Raw genomic sequence first — 14,330 nt, 5'->3', positions numbered from 1 at the left:
TTTTTGCAATCGGACATTTAGTTTCAGAGATATTCGTGAAATACGAATCTTAAGTGCATTCTCAGAAAACTTACAAAATAATGTCACACAATGATCTCAGCCGTCTGTGATCCGATTATAATCGTAAATCGGGTCTTTTTTTGGTTTTTATTTTTGAAAAAGGGCGATTCCACCAAATATTGCGACAATCCGAGAGATCGTATCTGTGTTTTTCCATACAAAAAGTAATGCAATTATCAAAAAAATGGTCAAATGAGATATCATGGGCCCGAATGTATAGTTTCAGAATCCGATTGAATTTTTTTGTTAATAAAACCGCTGCTAGCAATATTTGCTACTAACCGCTGCTAGCAGAACGTAGAACGCTCAGATAAATAACATTTTTACATAGAAAAATGCTTACATACACTCTTATTCTTGTTTACGGACAAACGATACCGTTTCTCCATTTGATTTTGCTGGCGTAAACGAAAATGCGCTTCAACTTTCGATCAAAAGCGCGTTCGTTCATAAACAAGAATGTGGGTGATAAACTTGATTATAAGTTTGTGAAGAAGTTCAGAAGTCATTGATTATGCTTACCTATATTATTTTTTATAGGGAAATTAAATGTTGTCCTTCTTGACCTTTTTGCCCCGGGTTCCCAGTACAGACACTTGAATACTTACTAGAAGTTATAAGCTTGCAACTGCAATGAATGTCATCGAACTAACAAGTTGATGCTTGTTTATAACTTATGAATGTTTATTCACTGTTTTTTTATTTCTATAATATTTACTGAAGTTAGTACTGATATATACTGTTATATGGAGTCGTTCCTATAATGTGTATTTCACAATTAATCAACAAATAAACATTCTTTCGCGTCAGTAATATGCGGATATAGTATTATAACTATCATAATCGCGTTGTTATACCTATGTCTAGATAATGAGTTGAGTCACAATTCTGTGCCATCATAACGGAATATGTATTGCGCTTAGAATGAATTAAACGTGTCCCCACTGTGGAAGCATACCTTCCACGTATTGATTAGTGTAGTACAATTAGGAATATGTATAACCCTAAGATACTTTCAGAGAAATTGTTCAGTAATATTTAACGCTTCTGGGAGTGCTTAGGGTGATCGAATAATCTGCTCATATGCAGCGAATATGATCGATCCCACTTCGACCGAACGCGTTTTTAAACTGAGCGTGGCATCCGGACTTCCAGGCGACAGTTTCAACTCCAGCAGCACCCAGATGTTGTTAGTTAATTTAAGCGATTGGTATAGCATGTCCTGCCCTTCAACATTGCGCTTCGCAATGGTAAATATGCTGTTGGCGGTCATTTTTGCCGCAACGGTATCAGCCGTTCCAGCAATTCCGTGCAGGTTAAACTGAATTTCATTGGCCGCAGGGATCTCTTTCCATGTGGTTAAAAACACCCGTTTGTCCAGTTGACCGTCTTCAACGAACAGGACGTTGCCGTGCACTAGACATGCAAAGTAGAAAATGTCTACGTTGTTTTTGATAGCAACTTGAAGATTGTTGAGCGGTTCCATCCTTTGCACCGGGCCGGTAGTTCCCAGTGAGAGTGTTGCTTCGGTGGATTGAGACGGCTGGAGGGGTGCCACTTGGAGAGGCGCAGATGGAACTAGCCCGAAACTGTTTTTGTTTAGCTGAATTGCGAATCCAGTCATTGCTTGCATGGCTTTGTTGGTGAAGGTCATGTCCATGAATATTTGACCGTTACGGCGGGAGAAGGTTCCTTGCACTTCGAGACCTTTGCCCTTATCCGCAGGGAGCCAGGTGATCTTCGGGATTTGAATCATGTTAGTAGCAGCTGCTGGGCCGATTCCGAAAATATCTCCTAACAATCCACCAGCCCCGCCAGCAGCAGCTGCAGCACCACCAGCTGGAGCAGCGGCATTATTGGCAGTTTCGTTTATGTTAGAACCTAACAGGATATCGAGACCGCCACCCAAAAGATCCACATTGCTTGTGTTAGCAGCTGGAGCGGCCGGTGCAGCCGGAGCTCCAATATCCATCGACAAAAGATCACCGATGAGGGATTCTTGATTAGGAATAACAGTTGCTTCTGGTACGGCTTCTTCTCCCGCAGCCGATGCTGAACGGTTCGGTAGACTCTTTCGAACGCCTGCGCCACGACCTTCAACGAATGCGGTTGGTGGTTTGTGATAGACGCTCGCCAAAGAACTAATATGACAAATAAGCTCATCCAGAAGAGTTGGTTCAAGCAGATCAGTTTCCTCGGAAATCAATGGCTTGTCAGCAAGTACAACTTCCTTGGCAGCAGCGGGATCGGTGGATAATAAACGCCAGTAAATGAAGCCACGATCTCGAAGATCCGGATTGTCGGAATCTTGCGTGGCCAATGAGAGAACATGCTGAACAAGCTCCTGGGTATCGGCTGGACGTTTAAGGAAAAGCTTGACCACAGCAGTCAACAGTTGCAGCTGAACCTGTGCGTTTTCGTCCTGGAATCCTTCCAAGAAACTATCCAATAGTTCATCAGCGTTGTCGATACGTTCGGCATATTCACCAATGATCCAGACCATGGAGGCCCTGGCCTCCGGTTCGTCCAAAGTGTCCAAATTCTCGCACAAAGTGCTGATAATACTTTCATATTTGTTAGGATACTTACGGAAGATGTCCTTGATGACTACAATAGCTTCCTGAACGACGTAGTTAACCTTTGTTTGAATCAAATCTAGTAGCGTAGAGACGCAACGTTCAGCTGATGGTTCTACCTTGATGGCACAACGTCCAATAGCTCGGACTGCTTTACGCACGAAATCTACATCCACTTCAGTGGCGTATTCTTTCAACTCACTCAAAACCTGCGCAATGTTGCTCTGATTCGCCAAACGAATCATAATGTCAAGTTTCTCCAGTTTTACGTAGATAGGATCGTTATATTTCACAAAGAACACCTTCATCTCGTGTTTTAAGATATCGGGACGCTTCTGCACAATAAGGTTGATGTTTCTCAGCGCGACATACTGAACCTCAGGTTCGGAGCTTAGCAAGGTAACCAGCGGAGGTGCGAGTTTTTTGGTTAGCATTGCACAGAAATCACTGTCTGAGGCAAGAATTTCCAGCAACTTCATCAGAACCTTGATGGCACTCAACACCACAGCGGCGTTCGCGTGAGCTAAACGAGGCGTAATGCGCTCGCAGATAGATTGGGCTTCACGTTCGTCCTTGGGAGTGTAATTAGCAAGGGAATCCAAAATGAAAACTTGTCCCCATTCGGTACACTCATTCAGCGCGGTGAGCAGTTTGTTGATGGTCGCAGAATTCATTTCGACCAGCGGTTGGCCACTAGCCGATGCTTCGTTTATTTCGCTCAACGCGGCAACGGCATTCGCGACGACCATCGGATTGGAGTCCGATAGAAGATCCTTCAGTTGATCCAAAAAACCTTGGTCCTCGACCTGTAAGAGTAGATGATAAGAAAGTGGGTAATAGTTATTAACTCTTAACAAAGATGTACTTAAATGGATGTTAACCTTGCAAGTTGAGCTAATACTCACCATCGAGCTGGAAATGTCGTACAACTTAGCAACGCACACAGCCGCTGTTTTACGGACGTACGGATCCTCGTCCTTCAAACACTTGCGCAGGGGTTCGCACAGATACTCGGTGATCTTGTCCACCCGAATGCAGCCCATCGTTCGAACGGCAAGCGCTCGGATCAACGGGTTCGTATCCTCACAGTCCTGTAAGAATTCCAACGAATGCGTTAGAATAATTCTCTACGGCATTGGAAGGACACCATCTAAAGGAAAGCGTTAATATTTTCTAGAGAAAGAAAAAGTCTCAACAAGCCTTCACAAACTCACTAAATGGGTGACCGCTTTGGATGAGAGTATGAGAGTGAAATGATAAATAACTTGTAAAAGGTAACAAAATGTTAAAATGGATGAAAAGTAAACTTATTTCAATTATAATCAAAGGTGCAGGGATTTTCATATCGATACTAATTCCAGAATTGATATTGTTTGGGATGAATACTCCGTAAACTGTAACGGACGAACCAAATATAAGTGTGATGCTATAATGAATGGGGTGCACTAAGCGCATGCAGAAAGAAAATTTACTTTAATTAATATTATACTGATTAGATTATTAGAAGATAAACATAGAGAAGGCATGCTTGCCTATATTTTGCTACTTGCTAGGACTCTAGAAGCTAAGTGATTTTCCAATTCTCAACATACCAGTAATGCTCTAAATGTTATAATTTTGTTCGCTTCTCAGAAAAAAAACCTTAACAACTTGTATACACAGTTTGCGTTATCTGCATGATTATTTGATACTATTATTTACAGCGAAGCTGAAAGCTCGGTTGCGTGAGTAACAGAGAAATAACGCTAACATAGAAAGTAGACACACCGCTAAAGATAAGGAATGAAAATAAATGAGACACATTATAAAAAGATACAAAATATCTTTCAACTACTGTAACTTTGTAATCATCGTAAGAAGAATTTACGCTAACAATATGAATAACGAAAACTTTCAGCTAATATAGTTACAAATAGATAATAGAGAGATAGAGCGAAAGTGCTAAGAACAGAAGACTTTCTTTTTGTTTGCTTACTAAATGATTAACTTATAAACGGTTCATCATTACCTTAACAAGTTGAGAATGTGGCAAATCCTTACACAGTTTACATGAGTTATTATAATTTTATTTTGGTATCAATATATGTTTATATTTTTTCAGTATGGATAGATATGTAATAGAATTAAGAATACAGTTTAGGTTCAACAATAAGGAGAGAAAGTTGTTTGTGTGAAATATGAAAGTAACAAATTGTGAAGAAACAGAAAAGCGAAGCGAGAAAATCGGAAAGTAGAATGGCGAACACAAGCAAACGCTAACCAAAATGGAAAAATGACACGAGTGATTGGGGTTAGTGCATAACAATGGAAACAAATCGATTAATGAGATTTGAGAACTATAAATCAGGAGAACATATAGTAAATGATCCTTTGGCTTGATTCAATCCACACGTTTTACTTTGCAGTACTCTTTGAAGTCATTGAAATGTGATTCCAAGAGAAACAATAATCTTCATTTTTTTTATTATTTGCCTAATCTATGGCAATGCGCAGGCGGACTCGCTAGCAAAGGTGAGCGTGGAGGTAAGGTGAAGTTTATGATACACAAATTTCCAGAGGTGTCGCGTGATCAATTCTTCAACTTGTGCACCGTATGATTAAAGTTAAATATTTCGAGAGAAACGCGTATAAAAGGACCTGAACGTTGGCTTCTACCTCTCTCTTACTAATTTCAAATTAAAATGATATTGATTGTGTATATCACAAAGAACCATAGCTCTGATAAGTCCTTTACACGCCTTAGCCTACCAAATAAACGAACTTGGAAATAAAGCATCCCAATTAAATGATTCATCTTCAAGCGTGTTTCCCATATGTTTGTCATTATCCATCCCACGTCCCATTTATCGAATTAAACTCAAACTAAACTTAAAAGTGACAGTGCGTAAAATAAAAAAAATAGCATCATGAGAATCGTTATGCTTTTTAACATGATAGATAAGACATCTCTCTATCTATTCAATGGAACGGTCACGTTAAATGTTTATTTGAGTTATTTCGTAAAAGGAGACGTTGTTTTAATTGTTATATGTTTACCTGAAAATTGAAATTTTTTAAACATAACTAATTCACGTTTGTAATTAGTCTGTCTTATAAGAAAAATGAGGCCTGTACAAACAAGTTCATAGTCTAAATGTTTTTCAATAATAAATTATTCTATTTTTTGTTTATTCCTTAATTAAATAATTTTCTTTCGGGAAGGGCTATCCTCATACCACGATGACAGCTGTCGTTTTAGATTAATCAGCGTGGGTGGACAGCTGCTCATGCAAGTTTTCATAATCCTATGTCTTGGGCAGCAGGGACTATGTCCAAGGGCTTGACGATCCCTCCCCAGGCCATCTGTGGGGCTTGCCTAGGATGTGGTGGGGTTTGACAGTGGGCCCTGTTAAATTCCTATAAAAAGCTGCATGTATCCGCAAGTAGGCTCCGCCAAAGCGACCGTGTGCCGCTCAAAACGCACAAGCCCAAGTCCTGGTGTCAGGTGGGACACAAAACAACAACGTACAACACGCGTCGAAGTCGAACGCCGGGGCTTAACATTGGGCGGCTACAAGACGGTAGACTATCCCATAGATACGCACAGCAGCTGGAAGTGGCACTCCCAACGGAAGAGAAGCTAGGCGCAGCGTTTCTTGAAGATGGCTGGAGAGATATTCGATCCGCCATTGGCAGCACCGCAACCGCTGCACTAGGCACGGTGCCCACGGATCAGAGAAACGACTGGTATGACGGCGAATGTGAGCAGTTAGTGGAAGAATGCCACATGGACGAGATTGCTGCAACACCGCATGAGGCACGATATAAACGGGCGCGGAACAGACAAAACTCGATTTTCCGGAGGAAAAAGCGCCAACAGGAAAATCGAGACCGTGAAGAGACAGAGCAACTGTACTGCGCTAATAACACCCGAAAGTTCTATGAGAAGTTGAACCGTTCACGTAAGGGCCACGTGCTACAGCCTGATACGTGTAAGGACATAAACGGGAACCTTGTTACGAACGAGCGTGAGGTGATCCAAAGGTGGCGGCAGCACTACGAAGAACACTTGAATGGCGATGTGGCAGACGAAAATGGCGGTATGGTTACGGACCTGGGAGAACGCGCGCAGGACATAATTTTAACGGCTCCGGATCTCCAGGAAATCCAGGAGGAGATTCGCCGGCTGAAGAACAACAAAGCCCTTGGGGTTGAGCAACTACCAGGAGAGCTATTTAAACACGGTGGTGAGACACTGGCTAGAGCGCTGCACTGGGTCATTACCAAGATTTGGGAGGAGGTAGTTTTGCCGCAGGAGTTGATGGAAGGTGTTAGGAGTTCAGTGCGTGATCTCTCATGTTTCGGACAGCAGAACGATCGCGCGGTCGGCCGAATTATTGTGTTCTGTATTGCGCGGCCGGTAATAAAATTAATCAGTTCAGTGCGTGATCTCTCATGTTTCGGACAGCAGAACGATCGCGCGGTCGGCCGAATTATTGTGTTCTGTATTGCGCGGCCGGTAATAAAAATAATCAGTTCAGTGCGTGATCTCTCATGTTTCGGACAGCAGAACGATCGCGCGGTCGGCCGAATTATTGTGTTCTGCATTGCGCGGCCGGTAATAAAATTAATCAGTTCAGTGCGTGATCTCTCATGTTTCGGACAGTAGAACGATCGCGCGGTCGGCCGAATTATTGTGTTCTGCATTGCGTGGCCGGTAATAAAATTAATCAGTTCAGTGCGTGATCTCTCTTGTTTCGGACAGCAGAACGATCGCGCGGTCGGCCGAATTATTGTGTTCTGCATTGCGCGGCCGGTAATAAAATTAATCAGTTCAGTGCGTGATCTCTCATGTTTCGGACAGCAGAACGATCGCGCGGTCGGCCGAATTATTGTGTTCTGCATTGCGCGGCCGGTAATAAAATTAATCAGTTCAGTGCGTGATCTCTTTTGTTTCGAAGCGGGCTTGGTAGTCATATGGTCCGTTCCATTCTCCTACTTTGTATCTTTCTCTTTATTTCTCATGTTCTAGCAATCGCTAGAACTGGAAATGGACTTCCATACCGTTTCCATTACTATTCTTATACCTTCACTTGAGTATTCTAACAGTAATCTGCTAGAATTGGAAATGAACTATAGAGCTCGTTTCCTACATCCAATTAGAAATTCCATCAGTTACCTTCTCCTATCTATCACATTGGCAGCTCGTTAACCAAGACGGACCTCTGCCTCTCCAACCTAACCCAGAAATTCCAACAAATTCCGCATGAATTCGTGGCAAGTGCAGAGGTATATTCGGCTTGCAGTGGGCGAGTGATTGCATCATCATCCCCCCCCCCCTTCCCTATATTGACTTGCATTCTGACATGGCAGGCGCCAGTATGACCCAACAAATGAGATCACCAGTACTTGTACATTGAAGATGTGTGCTAGTCCCAAGCAAACATCTGTTGGTTCCCTGTGCAAGAACAGCTGATCTGGTCATAATGGAGTAGCAACTACGAGCAGTCAATCAAGCTCAAGCAAGCTCAAGGAGTTGATGGAAGGTGTCATGTGTCCCATCTATAAAAAGGGCGATAAGCTGGATTGTAGAAACTACCACGCAATCACATTACTGAACGCCGCCTACAAGGTACTCTCCCAAATTTTATGTCGTCGACTAGCACCAATTGCAAGGGAGTTCGTGGGGCAGTACCAGGCGGGTTTTATGGGCGAACGCCCCACCACGGACCAGGTGTTCGCCATTCGTCAAGTATTGCAGAAATGCCGCGAATACAACGTGCCCACACATCATCTATTCATCGACCTCAAAGCCGCATATGATACAATCGATCGGGACCAGCTATGGCAGCTAATGCACGAACACGGATTTCCGGATAAACTGACACGGTTGATCAAAGCGACGATGGATCGGGTGATGTGCGTAGTTCGAGTTTAAGGGGCATTCTCGAGTCCCTTCGAAACGCGCAGAGGGTTACGGCAAGGTGATGGTCTTTCGTGTCTGCTATTCAACATCGCTTTGGAAGGGGTAATACGAAGAGCAGGGATTAACACGAGTGTTGTCTGAGATGGTAGGAAATGCGATGTAAACAAAAATATGTACGTTCCACGACAACGTGATGCCAGATGGTATTATTTATAATAATTTTGATTTGGTCGAAAAGATATATTCACTCATCCAAATTCCTTCCAAACATTTAAAAACTATATTTTTTTCGCTTTTTCAAATAGAGAGTATTATAAATAACATGATAGCGTCAATGAATTAGACAGTTTTCCTATCAACGATGAAGGATTTCACGTAAAGGCACGTGGCTTAAGCGGGGCGAAGATGAATGCAAAGATGCCTGTGAAAGACGCGAATGATCAGTTATTGACCGACCCAACTGAAACGCTGGTTCGAGCACTTCGAACAACTTTTTCAAGTGCCACCCAGGCCATCACCACCTCGGCATGATCTGCCTAGCATCCGACGTATAATTAGGAATGGGCGATACCGATACGATATATCGGGAATCGATATTTTCGCTCCGATTAATCGATATTTCGTATCGATTTTTTTAAGTTCGATATTTGACTGTATCGATTTTTTCTAGCGGATATCGGATTTCGATTTTTGAATTCCAAAATATAGCACATTAGGCACAATCTGTTAAAAACTGCGAAGCAGCGAAACTTTGATGTGCGATTCGATGACCTGAAATGAAAAATCTAAACCAACCCTGTTTTTTTTTTTTTTTTCTCTTGCTTTTAGTTTTTCGGGCGTATCGATATCGGAATATCGATGTTTCAACGCCGATATTTTTCGGCATCGATTTTTCGACAATAAAAACATCGATTCGGCAGTATCGATATTTTTCCGAAAAACGCCCATTCCTACGTATAATACGCGTCAATACCGAAGCTCCATCACTGCTAGAGATTCAAACAGCCATCCAAAGCATTAAATCGAATAAAGCCCCAAGGGTCGACCGCATATCAGCCGAGATGCTCAAAGCTGACCCCCATGACATCCGCTCAACTACTGCATAGTTTATTTCGTAATATCTGGGACACCGTTAACTTTCTTGGTCAATTGGATGCAAGTTATCTTAGTAAAGATGCCCAAAAAATTGTGACCTGACTGTATGCGATAACTGGCGAGGCATTATGTTGCTGTGTACCGTTCTCAAAGTTCTGTGCAAAATTATCCTAGCCCGGATTCAGGAGAAGATCGATGCGACTCTCCGGCGGCAGCAAGCCGGATTCCGTGCCGGAAGATCCTGTGTGGACCATATTGTCACGCTCCGCATCATCCTGGAGCAGGTCAACAAATTCCAAGAGTCCCTTTACTTGGTATTCAGTGACTACGTAAAAGCTTTCGACCGTCTCAATCACGAGAATATGTGGGGCGCCCTGAGACGCAAGGGAGTTCCTGAGAAAATCATCGGCCTCATCGAAGCACCGTACGAGGCCTTTTCGTGTAGAGTGCTGCACAATGGGGTCCTGTCCGACCCTATCCGGGTCGTAGCTGGTGTGAGGCAAGGATGTATTCTATCACCGTTACTGATCCTCACCGTAATCGACGAGATTCGTAATCGATGAGATTTGACTGTGAACCAAACCGCGGGCTGTTATGGCAGCCTATAACCATGGAGCACCTAAACGGCTTCGAATTGGCTGATGACGTTGCACTCCTCGCGCAACGGCGCTCTGATATGCAGAGTAAGCTCAACGACCTTGCCGAGCGCTCCTCCTCGGCACGTTTAGTCATCAACGTCAACAAAACCAAATCGTTGGATGTAAACACGGTGGCTCCTTCTAGTTTCACAGTAGCCGGGGAACCAGTGGAGAATGTTGAAAGCTTCCAATATCTTGGTAGCCAAATGGCGTCAGACGGCGGTACCATGATCGACATAGGCCCACGGATCGAGAAAGCAAGGGCTGCCTTTGCGAGTTTAAGAAATATCTGGAAAAACAAGCAGATAAGTAAACGCACCAAAATACGAATTTTCAACTCTAACGTAAAATGTGCTGTTATACGCTAGCGAAACATGGTGTGTATCAGTGGAGAAATTATTAACAGATGCCTGCGGTATATAATTCGGGTCTGGTGGCCTCACAACTGGATCTCAAACAACGAGCTCCATCGTCGTTGTCACCAGAGGCCGATAGCAACAGATATTCGGGATCGGAAGTGGGGCTGGGTCGGCCACACTCTACGTAGGGGCGGAAACGAAATCTGTAAACAAACATTAGACTGGAACCCAACGGGACATCGCAGCATAGGCAGGCCCAGAGGATCATGGCGGCGAAGCCTCAATAAAGAAATAAAAGAAGTCGACCGAAATCTAACCTGGCAACAGGTTAAAGCGATAGCCGGGCAACGCTCAGGATGGAGATCTTTCAAGTCGGCCCTTTGCACGTGGCCCTTACGTGAACGCTTCTACTTCTCATAGAACCTTTGTGTGGTATTAGCGCGGTACAGTTGCTTCGTCGCTTCACGGTCTCGACCTGTTGAGAACTAATCGCTTATTGATAAGTGTTCAAAAAATGAGGGATACTTTGGTATTGAAATAAATGTATTTTGGGACAAATTTTCTTAGGAATTCGTTGGAGAATACCTTGATAAATTCCTTTGAAAGCTTGTCTAGAAATTCCATTGAAAAATCCATTCGGGCAGCTAAATAAAATTTCCATTTAAAATTAGAAATTTTCCATAAACAATTAGGAAATTGCCAATGAAAAAATCAGGGTATGAGCAATAAATAATTATAAAATTTCCACAAATAAAACAAAATTTCCATAAACTATTAAGAACTTTCCACAAAACAAAAATAAATAAGCACTTTTAAAAGCAAAAATAGCAATTATAAAAGAAGAATTTTCCATAAAGAAATGAAAATGTTCCACGAAAAATTTCCATAAATAAATCAATATTAGCAATAAACAATTACAAAATTTTCCACAAAATAAATATTTTTTTTCCATAAAAAAATAAAAAATTTCCACAAAATCAATAAAGAGCAATAAAGAATAAGAAATTTTCCATAAAAAATACATAAAAACAATAAAGCTGATGAAATTTCACATGAACATTAAACGCTTTTAAAGAAGGGGTCATCTATGAAAAAAAACACAGTTTGATTGCTTTTTTATATTTCTTTATAGAAATTTTCTTATTTTTTATTGCTCTTTATTGATCATTTTGTGGAAAAATTTTATTTTTTTATGGAAAAAAAATATTTATTTTGTGGAAAATTTTGTAATTGTTTATTGCTAATATTGATTTATTCATGGAAATTTTGCATTTTTTTTTCGTGGATCATTTTTTTTATGGAAGATTCTTCTTTTATAATTGCAATTTTAGCTTTTAAAAGTGCTAATTTATTTTGTTTTGTGGAAAAATTTTAATTGTTTATGGAAATTTTGTTTTATTTGTGGAAATTTTATATTTATTTATTGCTCATACCCTGATTTCTTTATTGGCAATTTTCTATTTTCTTATGGGAATTTTCTAATTGTTTAGGGGGAGTATTTATTTTAGTCATTCGGAATTCCTTTAGCACAAATCCTTTACAATTCTTTTTGCCTTTCTCGTCCAACAAAGTTATACCAAAAGCACAGACAAACAGACATAACACTCGTCAAATTTTCATCGTTCACTGATTTACTGGTCAATCCAAATAATCATTAGTTGGCCAATCGATCACTCGTGGCGCTAGCATCGTTTATGCTCGAGTTTGACGTTTGCTCACTACCGCCATCTGGTTCATGATTTGCCCAACTAGCTGAAATCAACAGATGTCGTTGGTGTTTGAGCGTTCATAGTCGCATAGTTTGATGAGTAAATGTTCAATGTGTTATGTCTGTTTGTCTGTGCCAAAAGGTTATCATTTCACTCCAAAATAGAACTTTTTAAAGAAGTCTCGGAGACCCACGATTCATTCATTTATTTAGCTAACATCTAAACAGATAACACCGAATCAACAATTTGACGCCACAATACACGGTTCGAGGAAGCATCACTCCATCCTCGAATGCGCCCTACGCTCGCCAAGTCGTTATGTATCTGGTCTGCCCACCTCGCTCGCTGCGCTCCATGCCGTATCGGAAGCAGATTATCTTAACGATTAAGGCGTTCAACTGACTGATTTCTTGAAGTCTGCTCTAGACTTGGCCTCTTATGTCTGTAGGCGTTATTTTTTTTCTGGAGATTTGTTTGGATTATTTAAATATTGGAAATTTCCATGATTGTGTAAGTAATTCCCTGGCAATTCCAGGTTTTTCCAGGAAGTACACTCTAAAAAATCATCACGTCATATTCACGTGAAAAATCACGTAACTCGTCTGTCTTGAACAAACGACGATTGTTACGTGACGTTAGTAATGCTTACCTGAAATTCACGTAACTTTTACTAAAAATCTTGGCGAATATGACTGTATACCCACGTAAACAATTTAAGTGAGATTGTGTTAGTGTGATTGCAGCTTCGGCATTTGCGTAAGACCTGCATTGTAAACAAGAATGACAGATACATAACCTAAACATAATGAGGCTTCGCGGAGGTAAGTGATATTTCAGGTGCATCTTGGTGGATATTTTCCGTGCCTGCATTTTTCCTCCTTGGAAAAAAACAACGGAGGTTGGTTAAAATTTATTAGATTCGTTGAAAAATGATGTGGAAGAAAAGGAAGCTGCATGGAAGTCTAGAGCTACAGTTTTCCGGTCGCGTTAGTATAAAATTTGTAGTCTTTGTTCCACTACTTTTTGGTTAATTAACAGCGGCAATATTAGCAATTTTCGAGCGAGAAACTGGTTTTAAAATTTGACATCATTTCTCAACAAATCTGATAAATTCCATTCAACATCCGCCGATAACTTTTTTTTTCATCAAAAGTGTTTCTGTGGTAACTCCAAAGCGCAATGACCAAATGGCGGCATTTCAATGTTTCAATGCATCAACAACGCGAAAAAGATTCCCTTTTATGGGCAGTCCCTGTTCATTTTTGTATTCATTCCAAAATCACTATATTGCAATACATTTTAAAACATGTAGTGGTTACCTGCTGTCTTGTAGCTTTCACTAAAATTTCACGTAACCAGTACGCACAAATCACGTCAGGTTCACCTGATCAAACACGTAACTACTTTCAAGCTTCACGTCATTAATACTGGAAGATCCAGTCAGAGTCACCGGATAAATCACGTAGCTCAAGGAAACTAAAATTTGTTCAGATTACTTGTCATTCAGGTCACTCTTACGTGAAAAGTATGGTGGATAAGAACCACATTCGTTTTCAGGTAAATATGACGTGAAGATTTTTCAGAGTGTAGAGACCCTGTTTTGGCCATTTCTCGCTTAACTTTTCAAAAGGACCTAAGTAACATTTTTTCATGAATTAATTTGAGTACTGCAATCAAAAGCTTTCATGTTGTTCTGTTCATTGCGCTATTAAAATTAATTCATGAAAAAAATGTTACTTAGGTCCTTTTGAAAAGTTAAGCGAGATTTCTCAGAACGCGTACTTCGGAAATAATTATTTTAGATATTTTGATGAAAAAAAAACGCATAAACTATGCCAAATTTGATAGCACAGCATAGCATAGTTACGGTGTACTTCGTAGATTGGACACTAGTGACTGGCAGCCACAAAAAAGGCAGCTTTGCGGCAAATGGCCATCAGAATCCGATGCCGGAAGGGAAGGATACTGGCATACTGGCATCAATGCAT

The 14,330-nt window shown here is 41.1% G+C and overlaps 1 protein-coding gene across 4 annotated transcripts in view; it reads right to left on the bottom strand.

Moving 5' to 3' along the window:
• Positions 1-723: 723 nt before the first annotated feature.
• Positions 724-14,330, bottom strand: part of LOC134225222 (AP-1 complex subunit beta-1) — a 292,898-nt gene continuing 279,291 nt past the window's right edge. For 3 of the 4 annotated variants that reach the window (XM_062705103.1, XM_062705102.1, XM_062705101.1), the window contains exons 4-6: positions 4,645-4,671; positions 3,542-3,727; positions 724-3,442 (exon numbers count right to left, since the gene is read on the bottom strand). In XM_062705103.1, the coding sequence (XP_062561087.1) occupies positions 1,118-3,442; positions 3,542-3,727; positions 4,645-4,671 (2,538 nt within the window). In that variant the 3' untranslated portion in view covers positions 724-1,117. The remainder of the gene's footprint in view (positions 3,443-3,541; positions 3,728-4,644; positions 4,672-14,330) is intronic. The other variant, XM_062705100.1, reaches the window with a different exon arrangement.

Source organism: Armigeres subalbatus, chromosome 3 (assembly GCF_024139115.2).
Source record: "Armigeres subalbatus isolate Guangzhou_Male chromosome 3, GZ_Asu_2, whole genome shotgun sequence".
In the NCBI taxonomy this organism is placed as follows: Eukaryota; Metazoa; Arthropoda; class Insecta; order Diptera; family Culicidae; genus Armigeres; species Armigeres subalbatus.
This window is presented reverse-complemented; position numbering and strand designations above follow the sequence as displayed.